General features: G+C 50.4%; 1 protein-coding gene across 1 annotated transcript in view; it reads right to left on the bottom strand.

Moving 5' to 3' along the window:
• Positions 1–20,659, bottom strand: part of EXOC4 (exocyst complex component 4) — a 794,454-nt gene that overhangs the window by 471,984 nt on the left and 301,811 nt on the right. Inside the window, exon 9 of the mRNA XM_060246011.1 lies at positions 20,055–20,143. Within this exon, the coding sequence (XP_060101994.1) occupies positions 20,055–20,143 (89 nt within the window). The remainder of the gene's footprint in view (positions 1–20,054; positions 20,144–20,659) is intronic.

Below are 20,659 nucleotides of genomic sequence, written 5' to 3'. Positions count from 1 at the left end.
CCTGGCCCAATCACAGGCCCCTTGCTGGTTCAAATGACCCAATGGCGTCCTACTGCGGGAACCTTGAACTGTATATAGTTGGCCCAGTTGAGCAGTCTTCTAGTTTGCACATTACCATGCTGTAAGTAAGAGCCACGTGGCGCAGAGTGGGAAACCTGCAGTACTGCAGTCCTAAGCTCTGCTCACGACCTGAGTTCGATCCCAGCGGAAGCTGGTTCAGGTAGCCAGCTCCAGGTTGACTCAGCCTTCCACCCTTCCGAGGTCGGTCAAATGAGTCCCCAGCTTGCTGGAGGGAAAGTGTAGACGACTGGGGAAGACAAAGGCAAACCACCCCGTAAAAAGCCTGCCCTGAAAACGTGAAAGCAATGTCACCCCAGAGTCGAGAATGACCGGTGCTTGCACAAAGGACTACCCTTACCTTTTTTATGCTGCAACTAATAAAGAGAGCTGCGATCACTGCAACCGCACCTCCTCTATGCATTGAACGCACTATTATTATATCCACCTTGGGCAAATGTCTACTGGATAAGCAGTTGGAAGCACAAAGAGAACATGCACACGCGGAATGACAGAGAGAGATGAAAACCAAATCAATCGCAATGGTCACCAAAAGGAAGACGCCTATCGCAAACAAAAGACGGGCCGGCTAAAAGACAAGCCGGGCACTTCCACTAAGAAGATCAGCTTTCTCTGAATGAAGGGAGTCCATTTGCAGTCCCTTTACATCTGTGGCGCAGAGTGTTAAAGCTGCAGCACTGGCTACCTATTGCGTTCCAAGTCCGCTTCAAGGTGTTGGTATTGACTTTTAAAGCCCTTTATGGTCAGGGACCTGTCTATCTGCGGGACCGCCTTTCTCCACATATTCCACGGAGAGCACTGCATTCAGAGACAAAAAGTCTATTGTCCATCTGTAGTGTCTTGGGATTAACTAAAGCCATGCAGCAGGTGTCATGGGTGCTGGGGACCCTGCAGAAGAAGCCGAGCCTGCAGAAGGAACTGTGCCCCTGCCACCGGCACCAGTGCCCCTGCCTCCTGCTGAAGAAGATCCAAGCCCCCCTGCCTCGCCCTCTCGGGTGGCTCGTGTGCGTGACCGCCTTCGTCGGGACCTCAGGGATCGGAGTAGGGCGGCACGCTCACAAGCAAGACGCTCCCTGAGCCCTGAGTGTTGAAAGGATTCTGGCCCTTCTAAGTGTGAGGATGCTTAAGTTTCGGCAGGATCCTGGCTGCTGCTCTGAGACAGCAATTAGCCCAAATGAGCAACAGGCAGCAGAGGGCTATATAGCTGTGGGCTTTGGGAGGAGGCTTTGTGGAAGCAACCAGTCACATACCTGACATCCTAGCATCCACTCCGGCTCTTGACTTTGGCTTTTGGATTCCTGACTTTGGCTTGGACCTCTGGACCCCCCGACTTCGGCTTCTGAACCTCTGACCTGTGATACCTGGATTACGATTCTGTTTTGGCGCCTTGGACCCACCTTGCTCACCAGTTGCAGACCCTGGACCGCCCCTGGACTTTGCCTGACTCAGCCCCAGCTCGTGACAGCAGAGGCGACCAGGGGAATTCCCTTGGTCGCCCTGCGCAGCGCGGGAAAAGACTCCGCCAATCAAGATCAGTGGCGGGAAGTTTGACTGGTCAGGATTGGACTGGCCAGCTGGAGGGCTGTTCCGGGTTGAATGTATATAAAGCGGGTCCCGGCCCGCGTTGCCTCTCTCTGTGATGTACCATCTAATAAAGCATGTTGCCTTCAGCACGCCTCGTCTCTGAGTACATTACACCATCCCTGGACCAAAGGAGGCTAGGTTACGTTCAACGCGAGTTAGGGCCTTCTCGGTGGCAGCACCAGAATTGTGGAATGCTCTCTCGGAGTCCGTAAGGGCCCTGCGGGATCTTTCCGAAGGGCCTGCAAGACCGACAGGCCTTTGATACCTAACCGGGAGAGAGCTGGCACCTGACATCATATAGAGTACTAGGTGATCCCCGTCTGGAAAGAAGAACTCGCTTGTATTGTATACTGTAGCGATACAGCACCATGAAATGGCTTTTAAAAAATTAAAATTGTAAATACGTTTTATTGGTTTTTATTGGTTTTAACGTGAAATGAATGTTGTTAGCCGCCCCGAGTCCGCTTGCGGAGAGGGTGGGATAGAAATTTAATGTAATAAATAAATAAATACTGCAGCCCTAAGCTCTGCTCACAGCCTGAGTTCGATCCCTGGCGGAAGCTGGGTTTTCAGGTAGCTGGCTCAAGGTTGACTCAGCCTTTCATCCTTCCGAGGTCGGTCAAATGAGTCCCCAGCTTGCTGGGGGGAAAGCGTAGATGACTGGGGAAGGCAAGGGCGAACCGCCCCGTAAAACGTCTGCCGTGAAAACGTTGTGAAAGCAACGTCACCCCAGAGTCGGAAACGACTGGTGCTTGCACAGGGGACTTTTCCTTTCCTACACCTGTAAAAGCCAGGGGTCGTTTTGTAGAAAAATAGGTGGTGGAGCTCATCCAGGGATCGTTATGCAGCTGCACATACTATTCAATGGACAAGGAGATGGAACTCTCAGAAGGAGGAGGAGGAACTCTCAGAAAGGTTCAGGAGCTGTGCTTCCTGTGAGCTCCCACTGAATCTGAGGCCTGGTAAAAACAATAGATAAGTGAAGGTGGAAGGAGGAATCGTTCGTGCAGGGGTCCGCGTGTCACTGGGAATTGGAAAGAGGCCTGGGCCGACTAATCTTTCTAGGTTTCTCTAAAGCAGGATAATGCAAAAAAAACGGCTCAGACGAACGCAGCGGGGGACAGGCGCACAGCTCAGCTCTGGAGGTGGCGGATGGCAAGTCCTTGAGGTTAATTAAGAAAAAATTAAATCCCGGGAGGCCAGAAAGCCAAGGACGTGTTTCAAATCGCAACATGAGGCATGGCAGAGACAAGAAGGGACTACTCGGCCACCAAGGAAAACGTCTCCATTCGGCGTTGCGAGAGAGGCACAAGATCTAAGGTCCTATTCCAGTTGAGTGCTCTCCCTCTTGCACTCTCTAGGGCAGGGTGTCAAACATGCAACCTGGGGGCCAAATCAGGCCCCCGGAGGGCTCCTATCAGGCCTCCAAGCAACTGGCTGTCATCTGCTTCCTTCTCCCTCTCTCTTGCTTCCTTCTGCATCACAGCTTGCTTTACAAGGCTTGCTCAATCACACAGGAGCTAAACACCAAAGCATCTATTTTCCCCATTTGCTGTGGCTCCTAAGTCAGGTTTGCTAAATCGAACAAGAGCTACACAGCAAAGCCTCTATTATCTCCATTGGCTGAGGCTCCTCCCTTGGGGAGGAAGGGTGGAAGGTAGAGCTTGTTTTTCCAGGCTCTCTCAATTGCAGAGCAGAGCTACTGAGCCAAGCCTCTCCTTCTTCTGTTAACTGAAGATCCTCCCCCTCCTGGTCCCCTAGGGAAGGAAGGAAAGAGCCAGAGCGTCCTTTGCCCAATTTCCTGGATCCCATGGGAGAAATACAAGGAATCATAGAATCATAGAGTTGGAAGGCACCTCAAGGGTCATGTAGTCCAACCCCCTGCACAATGCAGGAAACTCACAAACACCTCCCCACAAACTCACAGGATCTTCATTGCTGTCAGATGGCCATCTAGCCTCTGTTGAAAAACCTCCAAGGAAGGAGAGCCCACCTCCTCCCGAGGAACCCCCTGCACAATGCAGGAAACTCACAAACACCTCCCCCTAAATTCACAACATCTGCATTGCTGTCAGACGGCCATCTAGCCTCTGTTGAAAAACCTCCAAGGAAGGAGAGCCCACCACCTCCCAAGGAGGAAGCCTGTTCTACTGAGGAATCGCTCTAATGGTCAGGAAGTTCTTCCTAATGTTGAGCCGGAAACTCTTTTGATTTAATTTCAACCCACTGGTTCTGGTCCTACCTTTTGAGTACACAGAAAACAATTCCACCCCATCCTCTAGATGACAGCCCTTCAAGTACTTGAAGATGGTGATCCTATCACCTCTCAGCCTCCTCCTCTCCAGGCTAAACATCCCCAGCTCCTTCAACCTTTCCTCATAGGACTCGGTCTCCAGACCCCTCACCATCTTTGTCGCGCTCCTCTGGACCCGTTCCAGCTTGTCTATATCCTTCTTAAAACGTGGTGCCCAAAACTGAACACAATACTCCAGGTGAGGTCTGAGAGCCAGTTTGGTGTAGTGGTTAAGTGTGAGGACTCTTATCTGGGAGAACCGGGTTTGATTCCCCCCTCCTCCACTTGCACCTGCTAGCATGGCCTTGGGTCAGCCATAGCCCTGGCAGAGGTTGTCCTTGAAAGGGCAGCTGCTGTGAGAGCCCTCTCCAGCCCCACCCACCTCACAGGGTGTCTGTTGTGGGGGAGGAAGGTAAAGGAGATTGTGAGCCGCTCTGAGACTCTTCGGAGTGGAGGGCGGGATATAAATCCAATATCATCATCTTCTTCTTCTTCTTCTTCTTCTTCTTCTTCTTCTTCTTCTTCTTCTTCTTCTTCTTCTTCTTCTTCTTCTTTCCTTGTTGACAAGTTGGTAAAATGTGGTTTGGATCCTGTTATCGTTAGGATGATCTGTAACTGGTTGACAGATCGCCCTCAAAGAGTGCTTGTGAATGGTTCCTCATCCTCTTGGAGAGGAGTGACAAGTGGAGTGCCCTCAGGGATCTGTCCTGGGACCTGTTTTGTTCAACATCTTTATCAATGATTTGTATAAAGGAATAGAGGGGATACTTATTAAATTTGCAGATGATACTAAATTGGGAGGGGTTGCAAACACAGAAGAAGACAGAAACAGGATACAGGATGGCCTTGCAGGCTGGAAAACTGGGCTAAAACCAATAAAATGAATTTTAACAGGGATAAATGTCAAGTTCTGCATTTAGGTAGGAAAAATCCTCATCTTATACAGGTACACACATGGCCGGCCCAGCAAAGTCTCCTTTATGTCAGATCCGGCCCTCATAACGAGTTCGACACCCCTGCTCTAGAAATTGATTTTACACATACACACAGGGCCTTTTTTGCAGCAGGGAATCAACCTTTACACTACACAGGTGGCCTATAAAGTAGTGACATCCATACCGAAATTACTCCTCCATGATAACTGGTGTCAAGAAACATAAGGCACCACACCCAAAAAGAGAGGGTGGGAAGGGCAGTTTCCTTGACGATCAAACCCATCCAGGGTTCTGTATTCCCAAGATGAAGACATCACATAACAGAAAGCAACTAACAATCAGAAAAACATCTACAGGGTTGTGTTTTTTTTTTAAAAGCATGCTCGCACGCACACGCAGCCTACGGCAACGTAAAGTGGGAGAGCGAACGCTTTGCATCTATAGAAAACCTCTTTGCTCCCCGAAGGCTATCAATATTTCGAATGTTTCCGCAAAGGGAGAACCCTGATGAAGGCATCAATGAAGGCATCAAACTGGAAAAAAAGCTGCTGCGAACGAAACAAAAAGTCGGCGTTGTGGTTCGACTGCTGCAGATGTTTCTACATTGCCAATCGCCCACTAATGTGGAATCCTTTGCCGCAATTCCGGGGTGGGGGGGGGTGCCTTCTACTGTAATTTCACCCGAGAAAGGAATGTTAACACTTCGTTATAGACCAGGGGTGTACAACATGGTGCCCGTGGGTAAAAAGAAGTTCCCTGGTGAAGGCAGAGCTGAAACTGACTGTGTCTCCGCCTACCAGAGGGGGAGGGGGCTAGGCTTCTTGCATGTACAGCCCTGAGAGCCAGTTTCGTTTAGTGGTTAAGTAGGGAGACTGAGTAGGGAGATCTGAGAGAACCTGGTTTGATTCCCCACCCGTCCACTCGCAGCTGCTGGAATGGCCTTGGGTCAGCCAGAGCTCTCGCAGAGCTGTCCTTGAAAGGGCAGCTTCTGAGAGAGCTCTCTCAGCCCCACCCACTTCACAGAGTGGGAGAAGGAGATAAAGGAGATTGTAATCCACTCTGAGATTCTGATTCAGAGAGAAGGGTTAGGCTTCGGAGTGGAGGGTGGGGTATAAATCCAATATCATCATCATCTTCTTCTTCTTTCCTTGAAAAGGCAGCTTCTGGGAGAGCTCTCTCAGCCCCATCTACCTCATAGGGTGTCTGTTGTGGGGGAGGAAAGTAAAGGAGATTATGAGCCTCTCTGAGACTTTGAGATTCAGAGTGGAGGGTGAGGTATAAATCCAATATCTTCTTCTTTCCTTGAAAGGGCAACTTCTGAGAGAGCTCTCTTAGCCCCACCTACCTCACAGGGTGGGGGAAGGAGATAAAGGAGATTGTAATCTGCTCTGAGACTCTGATTCAGAGAGAAGGGTTAGGGTTTGAAGTGGAGGGCGAGGTATAAATCCAATATCTTCTTCTTTCCTTGAAAGGGCAGCTGCTGTGAGAGCCCTCTCCAGCCCCACCCACCTCACAGAGTGTCTGTTGTGGGGGAGGAAAGTAAAGGAGATTATGAGCCTCTCTGAGACTTTGAGATTCAGAGTGGAGGGTGAGGTATAAATCCAATATCTTCTTCTTTCCTTGAAAGGGCAACTTCTGAGAGAGCTCTCTTAGCCCCACCTACCTCACAGGGTGGGGGAAGGAGATAAAGGAGATTGTAATCTGCTCTGAGACTCTGATTCAGAGAGAAGGGTTAGGGTTTGAAGTGGAGGGCGAGGTATAAATCCAATATCTTCTTCTTTCCTTGAAAGGGCAGCTGCTGTGAGAGCCCTCTCCAGCCCCACCCACCTCACAGAGTGTCTGTTGTGGGGGAGGAAGGTAAAGGAGATTGTGAGCCGCTCTGAGACTCTTTGGAGTGGAGGGCGGGATATAAATCCAATATCTTCTTCTTCTTTCCTTGAAAGGGCAGCTGCTGTGAGTGCCCTGTTGTGGGGGGAGGAAGGTAAAGGAGATTGTGAGCCGCTCTGAGACTCTTTCGGAGTGGAGGGCGGGATATAAATCCAATATCTTCTTCTTCTTTCCTTGAAAGGGCAGCTGCTGTGAGAGCCCTGTTGTGGGGGGAGGAAGGTAAAGGAGATTGTGAGCCGCTCTGAGACTCTTTCGGAGTGGAGGGCGGGATATAAATCCAATATCTTCTTCTTCTTTCCTTGAAAGGGCAGCTGCTGTGAGAGCCCTGTTGTGGGGGGAGGAAGGTAAAGGAGATTGTGAGCCGCTCTGAGACTCTTTCGGAGTGGAGGGTGGGATATAAATCCAAATTCATCACCATCATCATCATCATCGCTGCCACCACCATGAAAGGGAAAAAGTGGAGCTCCCTTATCCACAGATATCCTCTTCCACTAAGACTTAATGGCCACCTCTGCAGTAGAAGAAACTAGTTATTGTCTTAAACCACCGACTGCCCCCACTCAGCTTCCCTCCCCTTTCCTTTCGCTGTCAAGTTCTCTGACCTCTGTTTGATAATCTCATTTCCTGAAAATCAAAATACCGGAAATTTAAGCTTCCTAGAGTGTTAATTGTGACCCTGCTCCGTTCCTAATCAAAAAATTGGATGTTTTGCATGAAAATGCCGCTCTAATTAATTCTCAGTCATAAAGCGCCCTGGTTTTAATAACCCCTCCTTGATTGGATAGCCTTTGAAGAGACAGTTGCCGCTAATCCGCTAAACCGGAAAAAATGCACGCAGAGGAAATAATAAGCGGGCTTAGAAGGTCTGAACGAGATGATTGCATTAGCTCTGTCGAAGTGAAGAGGGGCGATCCCGTTGCCCCGACTACAAAGAAAACTCGGGTTCTAACACGGGAGGGACGGCGAATGCGCCTGAGAGGAAAGCGTTCTTGTCGCAACGCCTCTCAGGATGGGTGTGGCTCTTTGTTTCAAAGTACCCTGCCAACTGGGGGTTCTGTTTAAAACATGGGGTGTTCAGCAGTCCCTACGCCTCTTTGCCAATCGCCCCCGAAGGAAAACGTGTTATCGTGAGCGACTCTAAGAGGTGCCGAGCTAAATTTTCATTACCCCAAATGTCAAGATCAATTTGTGTCAGCGGAGAACGCCAATGGTCCTCTCCAGTGGCCTTCTTAAAGGGGTTAATTCCCACAGGACAAGCTACGTACACCTGACCACGATGGGCGGGGCCTTGCCGTATCTGCAAAAATCGTGCGGCACGCACAGTCTTCCCTGGACAATACCGTATGTCTGAGTCTTTCTGAACAGCCTTCAATGTAGAAAAATTCCCAGGATGCAAGGTGCTACAACAAAAGGATCCTCAGCTTTTTTTTTCTGACTGTTTTGTGCTTAAAATGAAATAATACAAATAAACAACAGCAATAAACCAGTTTGGTGTAGTGGTTAAGTGTGCAGTCTCTTATCCGGGAGAACCGGGTTCGATTCTCCATTCCTCCACTTGCAGCTGCTGGAATGGCCTTGGGTCAGCCAGAGCTCTCTTATCCGGGAGAACCGGGATCGATTCCCCACTCCTCCACTTGCAGCTGCTGGAATGGCTTTGGGTCAGCCAGAGCTCTCTTATCCGGGAGAACCAGGTTCTATTCCCCACTCCTTCACTTGCAGCTGCTGGAATAGGCTTGGGTCAGCCATAGCTCTCTTATCTGCAAGAACCAGTTTTGATTCCCCCCTCCTCCACTTAAAGCTGCTGAAATGGCCTTGGGTCAGCCACAGCTCTCTTATCTGGGAGAACCGGGTTTGATTCCCCACTCCTCCACTTGCAGCTGCTGGAATGGCCTTGAGTCAGCCAGAGCTCTCTTATCTGGGAGAACCGGGTTTGATCCCCCCCTCCTCCGCTTGCAGCTGCTGGAATGGCCTTGGGTCAGCCAGAGCTCTTGTAGTTGTCCTTGAAAGGGCAGCTCTCTCAGCCCCACCTACCTCATGGGGTGTCTGTTGTGGGGGAGGAAGGTAAAGAAGATTGTGAACACTCTGAGGCTCTGAGATTCAGAGTATAGGGTGAGATATAAATCTAATTACTTCTTCTCCTCCAATCAAGTTTTATTCCTAATGCAAGCTTTCGTATGCATGCATACTTCATCAAACAAAGGAATGGGGTACAGTGAGTAGTGCTGCATATAGCTGGTAGGCAGTGGCTAAGAATGCAAAGTAGCACTAAGTTAGAATCCAGTGGCAAAACACTGCAATTAACAATCCAGACCAAACGCTCTTTCCATTTGTTAATTTCACTGTTTCGCCACTGGATTTTAACTTTGTACCACTTTGCACTCTTCGCCCCTGCGCACCAGCGATAAGTAGCTCTGCTCAGCATACCCCATTCCATCGTCTGACGAAGTGTGTGTGCATACGAAAACTTGCGTTCTGAATCAAACTTGGTTGGTCTTAAAGGTGTTACTGGGCTCCAACTTTGCTCTTTAAAACCCCCCTAAAGACTCTTCTTCTGTCTCCATCTCAGCTCCTGTCCCCATGTCAAGAGTGTGGGGAAGTTCTGAATCTGCTGAACGGAAGTAAGGCTTTGCACAGATTGGCCACCTTGCAACCAATGAGGAGCCCCGTGGCGCAGAGTGGTAAGCTGCAGTACTGCAGTCTGAGCTCTCTGCTCACGGCCGGAGTTCGATCCCGGCGGAAGCTGGGTTCAGGCAGCTAGCTCAAGGTTGACTCAGCCTTCCATCCTTCCGAGGTCGGTTGAATGAGTATCCAGTTTGCTGGGGGCGGGGGAAGTGTAAATGACTGGGGAAAGGCAAGGGCAAACCACCCCGTAAAAAGTCTGCCGTGAAAACATTTCTGAAAAGGGAATTGAAAACAAATCAGCCAGGGTCATAATGCCCCTGTATAAATCGATGGTGCGGTCTCATTTGGAGTACTGTGTGCAATTCTGGTCACCGCACCTCAAAAAGGATATTATAGCATTGGGAAAAGTCCAGAAAAGGGCAGCTAGAATGATTAAAGGGTTGGAACACTTTCCCTATGAAGAAAGGTTAAAACGCTTGGGGCTCTTTAGCTTGGAGAAACGTCAACTGCGGTGTGACATGATAGGGGTTTACAAGATAATGCATGGGATGGACAAAGCAGAGAAAGAAGTATTTTTCTCGCTTTCTCACAATACAAGAACTGGTGGGCATTCAATGAAATTGCTGAGCAGTTGGGTTAAAATGGATAAAAGGAAGTACTTCTTCACCCAAAGGGTGATGAACATGTGGAATTCACTGCCACAGGAGGTGGTGGCGGCTACAAGCATAGACAGCTTCAAGAGGGCTTCTCTTACGTTCTTATGTTCATTCTGAAAGCAACGTCACCCCAGAGTCGGAAACGACTGGCGCTTGCACAGGGGACTGCCTTTAACCAACAAGTAACATAACGCCCCTGTATAAATCGATGGTGCGGTCTCGTTTGGAATACTGTGTGTAATTCTGGTCACCGCACCTCAACAAAGATATTATATCATTGGAAAAAGTGCAGAAAAGGGCAACTAGAATGATTCAAGGGTTGGAACCCTTTCCCTATGAAGAAAGGTTAAAATCCTTGGGGCTCTTTAGCATGGAGAAATGTTGACTGCCAGGCCCAGTGCTGGAGTTTCCAGCGCCCCAGACGAGACGTTGCTCCTCCGCCCCCACCATCAGCACGCACACCGATGACGTCATTATGATGTCGCTCCTTCCCTCCCCCCCCCTTTGCGAAGGCTGCTTGAGCCTCCGCAAATGCTTCCCCCCCCCTCGACCGCCTGCCTTTGCGAGGGTCGGAGGGAGGCGGGATCTGAGGGGCAGCAACCAATCCTGCTGAGAGGGAGGGAGGCACCCCTGTGGGAGCCGGTGCCCAAAGCTGTCGCCTAGTTCGCCGACTCCCACGCACCAGCCCTGCGACTGAGGGGTGACATGATCGAAGCTTGCAAGATTATGCATAAGACGGAGAAAGAACGCGTGGACATTCAAAGGAATTGGTGAGCGGTCGTGTTAGAACTGATAAAAGGAAGTTCTTCTTCACCCAAAATGTGATTAACGTATGGAATTCACTGCCGCAGGAGGTGGTGGCAGCTACAAGCATAGACAGCTTCAAGAGGGGATCGGATCAACATATGGAGCAGAGATCCATCAGTGGCTATTAGCCACAGTATATTGTTGGAACTGTCTGGGGCAGTGATGCTCTGTATTTTTGGTGCTTGGGTGGGGCAACAGGGTGAGGGCTTCTGGTGTCGTGGCCCCACTGATGGACGTCCTGATGGCCCCTGTTTTTTTTGGCCACTGTGTGACTCAGAGTGTTGGACTGGATGGGCCATTGGCCTGATCCAACATGGCTTCTCTTATGTTCTTCTGTGACACAGAGTGTTGGACTGGATGGGCCATTGGCCTGATCCAACAGGGCTTCTCTTATGTTCTTATGTGACACAGAGTGTTGGACTGGATGGGCCATTGGCCTGATCCAACATGGCTTCTCTTATGTTCTTATGTGACACAGAGTGTTGGACTGGATGGGCCATTGGCCTGATCCAACATGGCTTCTCTTATGTAATGAGGAATTTTAGTGAGAGGCTGAAGGTGCCGGTGTGAAAGCCATGCCCACCCCCCCCCCCCACACTCCTCCGTGCTAACTGCAATCCATCCTGGGACAGGCAAGAGAGCAGCGGCGGGTTCTCCGAAAGTTACACAGCATCCGTCTCCGAATCACTTTGATCCTGCGTTCAGCGACACCACTAGGATCGGCAGGGGGCATCGGCAGCGACAGTAATTAAGTTCTATAGCCTCTGCCGTGCAAAGGGCACTTCGTTAATTGCAAGAAAGGTGACGGCTCAGCAGCACAACTTTTTGAAGACCCGCTGCCGTGCCGAATTAGCTCCACTGTTAGTGTAATGAATAGGAAAGCTATTAGAGATCCAATTGGACGGGGGGGGGGGGGGGGAGATCTCACAACGTCCTGCGTTTGCACCCTGGCATCGCAAAAAAGCTCTTTTTATCAAGGAGAGCTAAGATCTCACCTCTGCTTATTACAATGATGCTTCAATTGCAATTTGTTTAATATCTCGACATGGACCCCCCAACCACAGCGAAGTCTAATTGCATTTGGTCTCATTCGTCCCTTGTTGCCCTCAACTCTTTCGCTTCTCTCCTACCTCCTGTTGACAAACACATAAGATTAAAGTCTGGTGTTTGGAGGCCAGGCTTATTGACACATACTCCAGCTCGGCTGTCCTATTCCCTTATTGAAAAGGAACGGGAAGGTCGCTTTATACTGCAGTACTCAGGGGGGGGGGGGGGGTTAGAGCAGGAACACACAGGAATATAGTTCTGGATGGCTTCACATCAAGCGGCGTGGTCTAATATGCAAATGAGTTCCTGCTGGGCCTTTTCTGCAAAAAAAACCCCCTGAGCAAAACAATGGTGGTGTCAGGGGGTGTGGCCTAACATGCAAATGAGTTGCGAATGGGCTTCTTCTACAAAAAGCCTCGCATGGAACAATAGTGATCTCAGGGGTGTGGCCTAATATGCAAATGAGTTCCTGCTGGGTTTTCCCTGCAAAAAAAAAAATCCCTGTGTGAGCCCGTGATGGGGGTGTGGCCTAATATACAAATGAGTCCCTGTTGGGCTTCTTGTGACACGGTGGTGATGTCAGGGGGTGTGGCCTAATATAGCAATGAGTTCCTGCTGGGCTTTTTCTACCACAAAAAAGCCCTGGTGCTATTTACAGTAGTAACTGTGACCTCGTATACACCAGTCCTGGGACCGAGCAGCCAGCTTCATACTTACAGGGCTCATAAAACAGTCTGGTGGAGAAGGCAGGCCTTGACCAGGGTGGTCCAGGTTAGCCCAATCGCATCAGGTCTTGGAAGCTAAGCAGTGCCGTGCCTCGTTGGTCGGGGGACCAGCAGGGAAGTCCCGGGTTTGCTAGGCAGAGGCAGTCAATGGCAAACCGCCTCTATTGGTCCCCTCGCCTTGAAAGTTCCATGAGGAGTCACCAAAAGTTGGCTGCGACCTGAGAAGCCAGGGAAAAGATTGGGGGGAGGGAGAGATGCTTCTAAGGCAACACAAAGGAGCCCCTGCCTGCGTCAAACCCCAAACCCACCCAAGATGAGTCAGATCCTGACAGCCAGCAATGTTTCTAAGAGGCATCAATAAGGACTAGAATGGTGAGCTTCAAGACTGAAGCCCTCAGCTCCGTCTCACTTCCATCACCTTGCTGTCCTGTTTTTCCCCCATGGGAGACAATGAGAGTCTTCCTTCCCCACTTTATCCTCCTAACAACTCAGTGAAGTACATGAGCCCAAGGGAGTGACTAGCCCGGGGTGGGGGAGCTAACTTGCTTAACATAAGAGCCACGTAAAGTAAATGTCAGATGTCTGAGAGCCACAAGACATGAACATCGGATGTTTGAGAGCCACAAGACAGGGAAGGAGGGAGGGAGGGAGGAAGGGAGGGAGGGAATGAGAGAGTGAGTGAGGGAGGAAGGGAGTGAGAGAGTGAGTGAGGGAGGGAGGGAGGGAAGGAGGGAGGAAGAAAGAAAGGGAGTGAGAGAGTGAGGAAGGAAGGAAGGAAGGAAGGAAGGAAGGAAGGAAGGAAGGAAGGAAGGAAGGAAGGGAGGGAGGGAGGGAGGAAGAGAGGGAGGAAGGAAGGAAGGGAGGGAGGAAGGGAGGGAGGGAGGGAGGGAGGAAGGAAGGAAGGAAGGAAGGAAGGAAGGAAGGAAGGAAGGAAGGAAGGAAGGAAGGAAGGAAGGAAGGAAGGAAGGAAGGGAGGGAGGGAGGGAGGGAGGGAAATAGATGAGGGGGAGGTAGAAAGAGAGCAAATCTAACTCTAAAAGTGTCCTCCAACCCGCTGGCTGGGGTGACTCGGACAAGGGATTTAAAGAGAGAAATGTCTTCTCCAAGCCAGTCAATGGGGCAATGGGGGCTTTGAGAGCCACACCATATATGTGAAAGCGTCACATGCGGTCTGACCGCCTCTGAAGTAGACAATACTGACTCTGATGGTCCAAGGTAGCTTCGTGTGGTCGTGTGTATTCACTTTGTAAAACAAAAAGGCAACTGAAAGGAAAGCTCACTGCCCTGCGGGATGAAGGCCACCAACTCATCCCACGCAATTCCAACAAGTGTTGTCGCTTTCCTCAATGCAGATCTTACTCCAATGCCGAACACCGGAATGATTTGTTTCCCCCCCTCACTTTTACTTGGCTTCATCCTCCCTCTCTCTTCTTCAAGATAATGATGATATTGGATTTATGCCCCTCCCCAGCCCCATGGGCAGAGTGGTCCTAAAATCTAAACTCTCTGCTCACGACCTGAATTTGATTCCGGCAGAAGCTGGATTCAAGTAGCTGGCTCAATGTTACTTCCATCCTTACGAGGTTGGTAAAATGAGTGCCCAGCTTGCTGGGGGGAAAGTGTAGATGACTGGGGAAGGCAAGGGCAAACAACCCTGTAAAAAAGTCTGCCGTGAAAACATTGTGATGCGACGTCACCCCAGAGTCGGAAATGACTGGTGCTTGCACAGGGGACCTTTCCTTTCCTATACTCTGAATCTCAAGAGTCTAAGAGTGGTCACAATTTCCTTTACCTTCCCCTCCCCACAACAGACACCCTGTGAGGTAAGTGAGGCTGAGAGAGTTCTCCCAGAAGCTGCCCTTTCAAGGACAACTCCTACGAGAGCTCTGGCTGACCCAAGGCCATTCCAGCAGCTGCAAGGGGAGGAGTGGGGAATCAAACCCGGTTCTCCCAGATAAGAGAGCCATGGCTGACCCAAGGCCATTCCAGCAGCTGCAAGTGGAACAGTGGGGAATCAAACCCGGTTCTCCCAGATAAGAGAGCTCTGGCTGACCCAAGGCCGTTCCAGCAGCTGCAAGGGGAGGAGTGGGGAATCAAACCCGGTTCTCCCAGATAAGAGAGCCATGGCTGACCCAAGGCCATTCCAACAGCTGCAAGGGGAGGAGTGGGGAATCAAACCCGGTCCTCCCAGATAAGAGAGCTATGGCTGACCCAAGGCCATCCCAGCAGCCGCAAGCGGAGGAGTGGGGAATCAAACCCGGTCCTCCCAGATAAGAGAGCTCTGGCTGACCCGAGGCCATTCCAGCAGCTGCAAGTGGAGGAGTGGGGAATCAAACCTGGTTCTCCCAGATAAGAGAGCTCTGGCTGACCCAAGGCCATTCCAGCAGCTGCAAGTGGAGGAGTGGGGAATCAAACCCGGTTCTCCCAGATAAGAGAGCTCTGGCTGACCCGAGGCTATTCCAACAGGTGCAAGCCGAGGAGTGGGGAATCAAACCCGGTTCTCCCAGATAAGAGAGCTCTGGCTGACCCAAGGCCATTCCAGCAGCTGCAAATGGAGGAGTGGGGAATCCAACCCGGTCCTCCCAGATAAGAGAGCTCTGGCTGACCCAAGACCATTCCAGCAGCTGCAAGTGGAGGAGTGGGGAATCAAACCCGGTTCTCCCAGATAAGAGAGCCATGGCTGACCCAAGGCCATTCCAACAGCTGCAAGGGGAGGAGTGGGGAATCAAACCCGGTCCTCCCAGATAAGAGAGCTCTGGCTGACCCGAGGCCATTCCAGCAGTTGCAAGAGGAGGAGTGGGGAATCAAACCTGGTTCTCCCAGATAAGAGAGCTCTGGCTGACCCAAGGCCATTCCAGCAGCTGCAAGTGGAGGAGTGGGGAATCCAACCCGGTTCTCCCAGATAAGAGAGCTCTGGCTGAACCAAGGCCATTCCAGCAGCTGCAAGTGGAGGAGTGGGGAATCCAAACCGGTTCTCCCAGATAAGAGAGCTCTGGCTGACCCAAGGCCATTCCAGCAGCTGCAAGTGGAGGAGGGGGGAATCAAACCTGGTTCTCCCAGATAAGAGAGCTCTGGCTGACCCAAGGCCATTCCAGCAACTGCAAGTGGAGGAGTGGGGAATCAAACCCGGTTCTCCCAGATAAGAGAGCTCTGGCTGACCCAAGGCCATTCCAGCAACTGCAAGTGGAGGAGTGGGGAATCAAACCCGGTTCTCCCAGATAGGAGAGCTCTGGCTGACCCAAGGCCATTCCAGCAGCTGCAGGTGGAGGAGTGGGGAATCAAACCCGGTTCTCCCAGATAGGAGAGCTCTGGCTGACCCAAACCCATTCCAGCAGCTGCAAGTGGAGGAGTGGGGAATCCAACCCGGTTCTCCCAGATAAGAGAGCTCTGGCTGACCCAAGGCCATTCCAGCAGCTGCAGGTGGAGGAGTGGGGAATCAAACCCGGTTCTCCCAGATAAGAGAGCTCTGGCTGACCCAAGGCCATTCCAGCAGCTGCAAGTGGAGGAGTGGGGAATCAAACCTGGTTCTCCCAGATAAGAGAGCTCTGGCTGACCCAAGGCCATTCCAGCAGCTGCAAGGGGAGGAGTGGGGAATCAAACCAGGTCCTCCCAGATAAGAGAGCTCTGGCTGACCCAAGGCCATTCCAGCAGCTGCAAGGAGTGGGGAATCAAACCCAGTTCTCCCAGATAAGAGTCCGCAAATTAACTACTACAAACTGGCTCTCTTCGAGGACAAGGACCCCTGCTTGCCCAAGACAAAATTCTCTCTGAATACTGTATGTACGCTCCACTGTGGCTATGGATGTGCATCCATAACGTCATCTTAAGCAACACTGAAATGACATTAATTGTAACTGCAATTCACATTTGACACTCCAGGCTTTCTTGGATGCTTCCAGGAAGGCTCTCGGCAGCAAACAAGCTGTTCAGTGCCAGGATTAAAAAAACAAACCCCCCCCCCCCACCAAAAAAAAAGGTCATTTATAGTATTGGAGTATTGTGGAGTCTTGTGTTCAGTTTTGGGCACCACATTTGAAGAAGGATCTAGACAAGCTGGAACGGGTCCAGAGGAGGGCGACAAAGATGGTGAGAGGTCTGGAGACCAAGTCCTATGAGGAAAGGTTGAAGGAGGCAGCTGAGAGGTGTCCTATAGAGGATGGTGTGGAATTGTTTTCTGTGGCCCCAGAAGGCAGGACCAGAACCAAGGGGTTGAAATTAAATCAAAAGGGTTTCCGGCTCAACGTTAGGAAGAACTTCCTGACCGTTAGAGCGGTTCTTCAGTGGAACAGGCTTCCTCCTCGGGAGGTGGTGGGCTCTCCTTCCTTGGAGGTTTTTCAACAGAGGCTAGATGGCCATCTGACAGCAATGCTGATCCTGTGAATTTAAGGGGAGGGATTTGTGAGTTTCCTGCATTGTACAGGGGGTTGGACTAGATGACCCTGGAGATCCCTTCCAAGTCTATGATTCTATGATAGTCTTCTGGGAAAAGTAGGTATCACCAGTCCTCTTTTTTTTTGCAGCAGGAACTCCTTTGCGTATTAGGCCACGAACTCCAAATGTAGCCAATCCTCCAAGAGCTGACAGGGCTCTTAGTACAGGGCCTACTGTAAGCTCCAGGAGGATTGGCTGCATCAGGGGTGTGTGGCCTAATATGCAAAGGAGGTCCTGCTATAATTCCTTACAGGGCTCTTCGTACAGGGCCTGCTGGAAGCTCTTAGAGGATTGGCTGTCTCAGGGAGTGTGGCCTAATAGGCAAAGGAGGTCCTGCTAGAATTCCTTACAGGGCTCTTCGTACAGGGCCTGCTGGAAGCTCCAGGAGGATTGGCTGCATCAGGGGGGTGTGGCCTAATAGGCAAAGGAGGTCCTGCTATAATTCCTTACAGGGCTTTTCATACAGGGCCTGCTGGAAGCTCCAGGAGGATTGGCTGCATCAGGGGTGTGTGGCCTAAAATGCAAAGGAGGTCCTGCTAGAATTCCTTACAAGGCTCTTCGTACAGGGCCTGCTGGAAGCTCCAGGAGGATTGGCTGCATCAGGGGGGTGTGGCCTAATAGGCAAAGGAGGTCCTGCTAGAATTCCTTACAGGGCTCTTCGTACAGGGCCTGCTGGAAGCTCCAGGAGGATTGGCTGCATCAGGGGAGTGTGGCCTAATAGGCAAAGGAGGTCCTGCTAGAATTCCTTACAGGGCTCCTTGTACAGGGCCTGCTGGAAGCTCCAGGAGGATTGGCTGCATCAGGGGTGTGTGGCCTAATAGGCAAAGGAGGTCCTGCTAGAATTCCTTACAGGGCTCTTCGTACAGGGCCTGCTGGAAGCTCCAGGATGACTGCCTACATCAAGGGTGTGCGGCCTAATATGTCAAAGAGTCCTTGCTACAAAAAAAGCCCTGGGTATCACCACTTAGCAGTACAAAGACTGCAACTGACAAGCACTTTTTGATTACATCAGAAGAAATTCTGCTTGCATTTTTGGAAATACCTTAAATTCAAAATGGCAAAGTCAAAAAGCTTCGGCTGTGACATGAACACCCCCCACCCCCATAAAAAAAAGTTTGGAAAAAAACAAAGAGATGTCATATTTTTCCTTGAAGGTGACTGTCAAAAGATTTCTATTGTAAAGTCTTCCTTAAGGGTGACAGATTCAGGTGGGTATCCATGTCACCAGGGGTGGGTGGGGAGGGGAGGTATTTCTGAAGTTCCTGCATTGTGCAGGGAGTGGACTAGATAACCCAAGAGGCCCCTTCCAACTCTATGATTCTGTGCTGCTTCGAAGCAGCAGAACATAGTTTGAGTCCAGTAGTATCTTAAAAAAACCAACTAAGTTTTATTCCAGGTATAAGCTCACAGATGCACGCATGCTTCTTCAGGTGACAGGTTGGTATGAAGCAAACTCCCCCAAAGTGCTGAATTGTGAAAACTCCCATGCCAGTCCCAGAGAGCCAGTTTGCTGTGGTGGTTAAGTGTGCAGACTCTTATCTGGGAGAACCGGGTTTGATTCCCCACTCCTCCACTTGAAGCTGCTGGAATGGCCTTGAGTCATCCAGAGCTCTTATCTGGGAGAACCGGGTTTGATTCCCCACTCCTCCACTTGCACCTGCTGGAATGGCCTTGGGTCAGCCATGGCTCTCTTATCTGGGAGAACCGGGTTTGATTCCCCACTCCTCCACTTGCAGCTGCTGGAATGGCCTTGGGTCAGCCAGAGCTCTCTTATCTGGGAGAACCAGGTTTGATTCCCCACTCCTCCACTTGCACCTGCTGGAATGGCCTTGGGTCAGCCATAGCTATCTCAGGAGTTGTCCTTGAAAGGGCCACTGGCCTGATCCAACATGGCTTCTCTTATGTGACACAGAGTGTTGGACTGGATGGGCCACTGGCCTGATCCAACACAGCTTCTCTTTTTTTAAAAAACATATGTTCTTACTCTGTTAAACAGAACAATCTGAAATGCTGAAGAGCTACAATCAGAGTTATATATAACCCCAAACCCAAGAACACCACAAGACATGGTTAAAGTGATTGAACATGCCAGAATATACTATAGAAGAACATAGGGCAGCGAGCATAAAATGATTAAATATCTAAGCTAAGCAAATTTACAATCATTGGTTCAAGATCCAGATATTACCCCAGCAAGAATGAATCGAACAAAGTTTCAGTCTAAAGTCTAAAATGCGGCTCTGGCCGACACGGCCCATTCAAAACCAAGAAGCGCCCCAAAGTCAAATGTAATCCAGACAAAGTGCAAAACTAGAATGAAAGATCTTTTCTTCATACCCAGTGACTTGCATTGGGCATGATTCTAGTTGACCAATTAAAATTATGTCAATGATTTAACTCGGCCGATCGGGTACACTCCTACTCAGATGACCCAACCAATCAGGTGAGTTATCTTAATGGCATCATATATTTTGCAGCTGTATGGCTTCCAAGCAAGCAGACACTTTCCCCCACCCAAGAGTCCTTGAATGAATGAGAAGGAATGCATAGGCTGGATTCTTTGGCCTTGAATCTAACAGGTCTAATGTTCTGTCTGGTCTAATGGTCTATTCTGCACCTGTGTCAGTTTTGCCGCCTTCCTTATCTCATTCTTTGAAACTACAATCAGCTTCACGCCCCCCCCTCCCAAGTTCCCAGAGAAAGAAACATCCACGTTTTCCGCTAGGCCTCATCCTGATTCTATGTTTCAGAACTGGCAAGGGAACACTAGACGTCTCTCGACAGTCGTGTATCGAGGCAAAATCCGTAAGGCGTTGCTTTCCGAATCACCCACATTCGGAGAGCATGACCCAAAAGCCATTGCGGGCTGTAACTCGATCCGCAGTTCTGGTTTGCTTCAGATCCCCCTTCTTCAGAACTCGCAGAGGCAAGGCAGAAACGGGAAACATCGCGATAGCGGGGTTCGTTCGAAACCCGGGGCTCGGCCTACCTTGAAGTTCACCGCTCCTGCTGTACAGCTCTCGTCTCTGTTCTCGCAAATAAGCACTCATGCTAATGGCATGAGAAGATGACTCAAACCTACGATAGAGGGGAAAAAATAACAACACGTCAATAAAAGTGCTGCCCAAGAGCTCTCTGAGGCACGAGTCGAGGACGGCACTGACATATTGCCAATAAGCTCTTTCAGGGAACAGGAACCATTCGTATTGACTTTCCAAAGCCTACCAACATCATAGTTATTGCCTTGGGTTTCAGGCAAAGACCCTGCCTCTCTCTCCTCTGGATTTCAACGCCCCCCCCCCCCCAGGTTTAATTATCTTCCATAGTTCCCTTGTTCAGATTCAGAATCTGAAGAACTGGGATTTGCTCTGGGACTCATTGATCTATTCATTTAAAGCACTTCTTTTGCTGCCTTCTCCAAAACCAGACTCGTTGAAATGGCGCGAAGAAGAAGACTGCAGATTTATACCCCGCCCTTCTCTCTGAATCAGAGTTTCAGAGTGGCGTACAATCTCCCTTATCTCCTTCCCCCACAACAAACACCCTGTGAGGTAGGTGGCGCTGAGAGGGCTCTCACAGCAGCTGCCCTTTCAA

The sequence above is a fragment of the Heteronotia binoei genome, chromosome 8 (assembly GCF_032191835.1).
Source record: "Heteronotia binoei isolate CCM8104 ecotype False Entrance Well chromosome 8, APGP_CSIRO_Hbin_v1, whole genome shotgun sequence".
Taxonomy (NCBI): domain Eukaryota; kingdom Metazoa; phylum Chordata; class Lepidosauria; order Squamata; family Gekkonidae; genus Heteronotia; species Heteronotia binoei.
The sequence above is the reverse complement of the archived record's forward strand: the minus strand, read 5'-3'. Positions and strand labels throughout refer to the sequence as shown.